General features: G+C 35.7%; 1 protein-coding gene across 1 annotated transcript in view; it reads right to left on the bottom strand.

Moving 5' to 3' along the window:
- The window catches only part of LOC119584783 (tudor domain-containing protein 1-like), a 40,945-nt gene that overhangs the window by 22,119 nt on the left and 11,326 nt on the right, over positions 1-7,500 (bottom strand). Inside the window, exons 5-8 of the mRNA XM_037933431.1 lie at positions 6,519-6,697; positions 3,675-3,820; positions 2,407-2,654; positions 1,608-1,740 (exon numbers count right to left, since the gene is read on the bottom strand). Of these exons, the coding sequence (XP_037789359.1) occupies positions 1,608-1,740; positions 2,407-2,654; positions 3,675-3,820; positions 6,519-6,697 (706 nt within the window). The remainder of the gene's footprint in view (positions 1-1,607; positions 1,741-2,406; positions 2,655-3,674; positions 3,821-6,518; positions 6,698-7,500) is intronic.

Below are 7,500 nucleotides of genomic sequence, written 5' to 3'. Positions count from 1 at the left end.
AACCCCAACAATCATTGATTTTGCTGTTAAACCTTGAAGAGATAAAAAAGAAAGTGAGAAAGGAAGAAAGAAAGGACAACTGCTGAGAAACTAGAAATATAGTCACAGTTTGAGGGTTTTGACTATCATACCTTCATGGATGATCTTGTTTGACAAAGGACAGAAGTTCTAACATACTTGTATATGCATCAGGCATGAGCTAAAGGTTCAACTAATATCTGCAACCTTTACACCTAAAAAATGTACAAAATTGCCTTCGACCCACATAACGGTTGGATAATGTGAAACTGCCTGATGCAGTGTTCATATTTTCCTTTATGATTATGTGCGTGTACATCATCTGTCCAAGAACCAGTTCCAATTATTCCCATTAACCCCCTAATTACAGGAACATACCAAACCAGGCACCAAGCTGTATGTGGAGTCAGCTTCTTGGGGGAAAACATAGAAGTGCAGGAAACATAAATTTAACCTCACAATCTATGCCATTGGCTGCAGAATAAAAAATAGTTAATAAAGGTTTTAAGCTTACTATTGTGGGGTTTATTCTTCTTCAGTGACCATAGCTAGGGCCAAACAGGTGAACAGTTTAGTGTGAATAACTTAGAGCTGGCTTGATCACACATACAGTGGCACGAGTATCATGAATTTTTATTATAATGCACAGGTGTGTATATAACAGGCACAGCAATAGAGAGTTGGGTGTGCCTATATTACAGAAAGAAAGAAAGAAAGAAAGAAAAACAACTAGATTTGTATTCTGCAGTTATGCTAAAATCCCCCTAAAATATATCTGTGTATAGCCTTTTCCTTCTCTTATTCATTTAGTTTTGAAATTTCAAGTTCACAAGTCAAAAGTAAAGACTGTTTATGTGAAATCAAGAATACAAGACATATTCATTACTTTGAAAATTGATGCATAGATTGATTTTAAAATAAACTTGCAGTACTACAATTACTACTGCCATACTAAATTTAGCATTACTACCAATACTTTCAAAACAATCCATACTAATGGTGGTATCAATAATTCAATAATTTTTAACTGACTAGTAATAGTAATCATAATAATCTATGACAACAACTCAAATAAGACATCTGATGTGAAGAAAGAAATCTTACATTTGGAAATTAGGTGTAAATGAGTGATATTCAACTGTCTGATTCCAGCTTACCTGCATTACTGAATAAAATATTACAGATTCTATATAACCAAATATCTTTTGAAAATAACTTATAGCAAGAAGGAGAAAGGATATAGAAGCAGAAGCAATGACAAGAGAAAGGATATAGAAGCAGAAGCAATGACAAGGATGAACTAAAACAGAGACAGAAAAATCAAATTACAGAATACTGGGGAAAAAACTTACGCATAAATAAAAAACAGAATAGGAATTTCTATAGACAGAGATGCTAAATCAGGAAAAGGAAAATAACTTCTTGACTGAATGCCTTGTTCTCATCACTCAGATTTGTATTATCATATACTTACTGTATAGAAGTTAGCTGATTCCTAAGAATTCCCAAGTGTGGTCAAACATCTCACTACTATGGCACTTAATCAAGCATGGAAATCTACTTTCAAATACATATTCATAAAATCATACATGTAGCATTTTTTGATGGCTGAACTGAAGTTGTAACACCTGATGGTTGTGAGTGTAAGCTTGATATGGAGACACTTTTCTGCAAACTCCTCAAGGACCACACCTTAGGCCTTGCTCCATGACTTTTCCAGTCCTTGTGAATATCAGGATGAGAAATCTGTTAAGATAACAAATTAGTGTCACTGTGAATCATTTATCAAAAATTTACTTAACCTGCTGCTGGGGATGACATGCATGAACATGTCATGCCCACTGTGAGTTTAGTTTATTAACTGTCTTTGCACATAGATGACTCCATAAGTACCTGGTCACAAAGACATCAAATACTAGTACTACCTACCTTACTTGTTTACCCTGTTCCTTGATTTTGGGGGGAAAAAATACTTTATAATGTTATTAATAATGTTAATGACATTATAATACCAATACCAATAACATAACTAACTGCATCAATACTGACAGCACAAGTAAACAAAACATTTTTTCCAAAACCTTACGGAAAGGGGAAATCAGGTGAGGTCATGAGGACTGAGCATTTGTGGAGTGATCTATATGTAAAGACATTTCATAAAAGAAGACTAAAGTGAACATTATAGTTTCCTGGAAGCATGGGGCTAATTATAAATACAAACAGAATATAAACACTTAGTTTGGAACACCTACTCCTCACCTAATGAGGTTATGAAAAGGAAGAAACAGAAAAAACTGATATAAAAAAAAACATATAACAAACAGAAGCTGAAAAAGATGTGTAGACACAAAGCACAACTTAAATACAAGTAATTATGTGTATTCTTACTTTTGAAACTTTACACACATCATCACCATTGGCAGGAATATCTGTAAAGTTGTAATTGAAGTCACGGACTGCAGGATTATTGATGGGCTCATGGCTACTTGGAGTTGATTCCAAGGTACCACTAATTGCTGCAATTGCTTTTGTGGGTTCAGTTTTGCTGGCAGAATCATCTTTATCACCATCATTTTCAGGATGGACTTTTACTGGCTGGAGATCATGAAATGAACTCTCTATCTCTTTAGATATGTCTGAAAAAGTGTGACTTATTATATCATAAAGATTTTCTATACAAATACTGAGTACTAATTTTCATATTTTCAAAAGTAAGTAAAAATTAATATGCAATATCATTGAAATTCTTTGATGCTCACTAGATAGCTATCAAATGTATAGCATTATCACAATTCAAGAGATATATGATGGACTAAATCTAGGTTTGTTATTCATAAGTTTAGTTAATTTTAGTGAAGCAACTTCAGAGAATGCACTTGAGACAAAACTGCTGAATAACTTTACACATTAACCCAATTGCTATGGATTTATGTACTGTTCCCTGTAGATTTTTTATTAATTTTGTTACATACAGATGGCTCCACATGTGCTCTGCCACCAGTAGGCCCTTGTGACCACTTATATTGTTATAATTTTACTGATGTTATGAATATTAAAATGTTATTAAAAATCTTGGTAACATTAAAGATGATGAAATAATATAAATGAAAATTACCAAAAATCAAGGAAAAGCATGAACAGATGAGATAGATAGAACTAATAACTGACTCTTTGGTGACAGCATTTGTAGAGCCCATCCATGTGTAAAGACAATAAAAAAATTATAATACAGTGGGCATGGCATGTATTTTTGCCATCTGTGCCAATTAGGTTAAACTGGAAAATAAGTAAAAGAAGATAATTCTACTTAAAAACTACAAACTTGTATGTCTTGATAATAATGTAAAAATGTATTCATATGAGAGAAAGAAATAATAGCTAATTTCTATTACATAGGACATAGAAAATGATGACAAAGAAAAAAAAAGGAAGCAGGAGAGGAAAATATAAAGGCTGGAGAATAAAGGGGAAGAATAAGATGAAGAACAAATTAAGTAAATACACAAACAAATTCTCTCGCTGTCTTACTAACTCACTCTCATGCACATGCACATCCACACACACATGCACAGTGGTAATTTAGTACAGAGAAGGTACAAGAGAAGAAAACAAATTACAGCACCAAAGACACAGGCTCAAAAATGCCCCCTACCAACCTCCATCGCCCTCTCCCTCTGCCTCTCCCTGTATTTGCTCATCATGCTTGGAGATCAGGGAAAACCTATCATGGGTGTCAATAACTCTTATGCAGTTTGGAATGATCTCCTGTACAATCTCCTCCAGTTCATTGACCACCTCCCACCTGTGGGATGTAGGTGATAAAGTTTACTAAATGTGCAAAGAGTAGAAAAAAGAACAAATATCAATAGTAATAATGATAATGTTATGATGAATAACAAAGAAAAAAGGCAAACAAACAATATTTACAAAAATTATGACCATGATTGTTGTAAATATGATCATAACACCAATACTGATGAAAGTAAAAATTAAAAATAATAATATCAGCAATAATAAGACATTTTGTAACACCCCTCCCTGACCAGTATTAGAACCACTACCACTCCACATAAAATCCTGATTAAGCAGTACAAACTGGCCTACATGACCCAACTAAAAGAATGTGCAACTCAGGTCATACTATCTCCACTGTTATTACCTATTTACTCAAGCTAGTTCTCATACAACAAATAAAAGTCTGCCTTAAAAAGGCGTCAGTTCCCTCTAACACTCATGACAAGCTTTTGATCAACCTTTTGTGTGACCAAAGATGTGGGTAATGGTTGAGGTAACAAAAGTAGATTTGAATAATTCTCAGTTCCTATTTCTTGAGATACAAAAATGTGATCTAAGTGGTTAATGCAAGGGGGAAAAACCTGCCAGGCTAAGTGTATTTGCATACAATTATGACAATATTGTGTCAAATGTTTTAGCAGGAATATCCAGTTATCTGTCTCAAATCTTAACAACTATTTTTGGTGGGTGTCTTCTTGCACAGTATCTTCAAAATGCTACTATCATATAAAACAATAAAATGTGCATTTTGACACATTTATAAATACCTAGATGTACAAACCGTAAAAACAAAATGACATACCAGGAAGCAACTGCTTGACACATGATAGCATGGTATGTGGAAGGGGGAATTTGAGGGTGGAAAAGACTGGGGATTTGGCTGGCTGAAATATAACATAAGTACCTGAATTACCAGTCAATATGTTCAATGCTCAAGAATAAAGAGGAAGGAAAACATGAGATTACGACTGGCTGGGGGGGGGGGGGAGACTAAAGGTGGGAATGTAGCTATGGGATAATAAACTAGGTGTGGATGAAAGGAAACAGCTAAAAAGACCTAAATATATTAGTAGACATTCCAAATATCTCACTGATTACAAAAACAACAACAACAAAAAAGCACTTTATGTGTAGAGCCATGTCAAGCAAATTGGTCTTTAGAGGCTAATTACAATTCATCTCTTAAACAACCTTTGTTAATTTCCTTGCTTTTCTTTATATGGTCTGCCATTGTAGTAAAAAAGGTTTTATATTGAAGCTCTGTGAACGGAATAAAATGTAACATGTTGGAGGAGTGCTTTGTATCATGATATAGTATGTGCCACAGTATTTACATCAACTCTTCATTCTGTCACTCATTGGCAATCTCGAAAACTTTAAAGAGCATAATATGGCAACTGTGAATGTATTTTACTTGTTTGAAATGACATGAATGCTCCCAGTTATTTATGAGTATGGTTTCATGGAAAATTGATGTATCTGATATAGACTTTGGTCTACCCTAGAGCTTTATTTATTTCATTACTCCTTACTACAAGAATCACAATCTGTCATCAAATACCCTAACATAAATTCAGAGTCCACCCTTATCAGCTTTAATATACCCTAACCATTCACTCTTTACCATAAATCTACATGCCATAAACCCATCTATCCACAATCACAATTTCTTATCAAGTTCTTTTAAACTAGACCCCAGTGTATTGGCAATTCAACCTCAATTTTTTTTTACTTAATCCTTGAACTCATGCACCACTCTTTACCACAATTCTGCACTTAATCTAACCCATTACCTACTTATCTACCTCTGGATTGCCATCAAATTCAAATCAACTGATCTTTGCTTGTAAACGTGTGAGTAAGATCCATCAGTAACTTTTCTTGTGATTCTTCTGTTTACTTCCCACACTTTCCCACATATCTACTCTGATGTCACCCTCATACCCTCACTAAAATATACTCATGTCCCTCAAATATTCACTCTATGCTACAAATCTAACCCATCATCTACTCACCTACCTTGGATCCCCACTTCATTTACCCATGGATCACAAATAAATCAAACCAACTTCTCTCTGGGATGTAACCAATCTGTCAACATGTTTCATATACTTCTCAAGTAATCCTGGTAGCAACACAATAAATAAAATGAGGCTAACACTTACATCACCACCTATGATTAGTAGTTTTTGAATCATTGCATCAAACAGAACAACCAATAGGCATGCGTTAGGGTCATACATACACACAAAAAAAGCTAAAAATTTATCACTGGAAATGTAAAATCTGATATATAGCTCTTTGCTCATTTTAATGTTGGTCCTGGGGAGGTCAGACAGAATATTATAGAATTGCATGATCCAGTGTTAAAAACGAGAAGAGAGGAGAGAAGAGAGAGAGAAAAGAAAAAAGAAAAGAAAGCTTTTTTTTGAGAAATCATCCACTAAAGTTGTTATCAATTTTTTATAACCTAGTTCTGTCAGTATTCATGAAAAAGCACACCAGATATGTTAAAATATAGCGAGCAACTGAGTAAAGGGGTAGGGTTACAACCTCATTACCATAATTCAAAAATGTTGCAGGATTTTCTGTGGTGGGCAATTCTTATGATGAATGGATATTCAAAAGCATCCCTATCTCAATATTCAAACCCAAAAATATGGGCAGTCCACTGAAAGAAGCTTCAGAACCAAAGCAATACTTACACATACAACCCAACCTTGGCATCACTCGAGTCATGCACCACTGGATAATTCTCTGCCAGGGCCTTTAAGTGCTTTATAAACTTCTCTAGATCAATACCAGATATGTTGCCATTAAGTACACTGCGTGCCTGCTTTCGGAGGTCTTCACGTTCCCTAATTTCGTCATCTATTTTAACGACCTGTTTGTGAAGAAGGCTATTCATAAATATTAAATACTAAAATCTAAAAATTATAATAAATGACAAAATTCCTATCCAATAAGTGATTTGAGATTGAGATATATGAGATTTTGTTCAATATCTAAGAGATAATTGATCAATATATGCATGTGCACATATGAATCTGGATATATGAGAGTGAGAGCTAGAGCTAGAGCTAGAGCGAGAGCGAGAGCTAGAGCTAGAGAGAGAGAGGAGAGGAGAGAGAGAGAGAGAGAGAGAGAGAGAGAGAGAGAGAGAGAGAGAGAGAGAGAGAGAGAGAGAGAGAGAGAGAGAGAGAGAGAGAGAGAGGAGAGAGAGGAGAGAGAGAGAGAGGAGAGAGAGGAGAGGAGAGAGAGAAGAAGGAGAGGAGGGAGAGAGGAGGAGAGAGGAGAGAGAGGGGAGAGAGAGAGAGAAGAGAGAGAGAGAGAGAGAGAGAGAGAGAGAGGAGAGAGAGGAAGAGGAGAGAAGAAGAAGAAGAGAGGAGAGAGAGAGAGAGAGAGTAGAGAGAAAGAGAGAGAGGAGGAGAGGAGAGGAAGAGAGAGAGAGAGACGAGAGAGGAGAGAGAGAGAGAGAAGAGGAGAGAGAGGAAGGGGAAGAGAGAAGAGAGAGAGAGAGGAAGGGTGGATGTGTGTGGTGTGTGTGTGTGTGGTGTGTGTGGTGTGTGGGTGTGTGGTGTGTGGTGTGTGGTGATTGAGAGAGAGAGAGAAGAAAGAGAGAGAGAAGAGAGGAGAGAGAGAGAGAGAGGGAGAGAGAGAGAAGAGGAAGAGAGAGAGAGAGAGGGA

The sequence above is a fragment of the Penaeus monodon genome, chromosome 18 (genome assembly GCF_015228065.2).
Source record: "Penaeus monodon isolate SGIC_2016 chromosome 18, NSTDA_Pmon_1, whole genome shotgun sequence".
Lineage (NCBI taxonomy): Eukaryota > Metazoa > Arthropoda > Malacostraca > Decapoda > Penaeidae > Penaeus > Penaeus monodon.
Note: the sequence above shows the minus strand (reverse complement) of the source record. Positions and strands in the feature narration are given on the sequence as shown.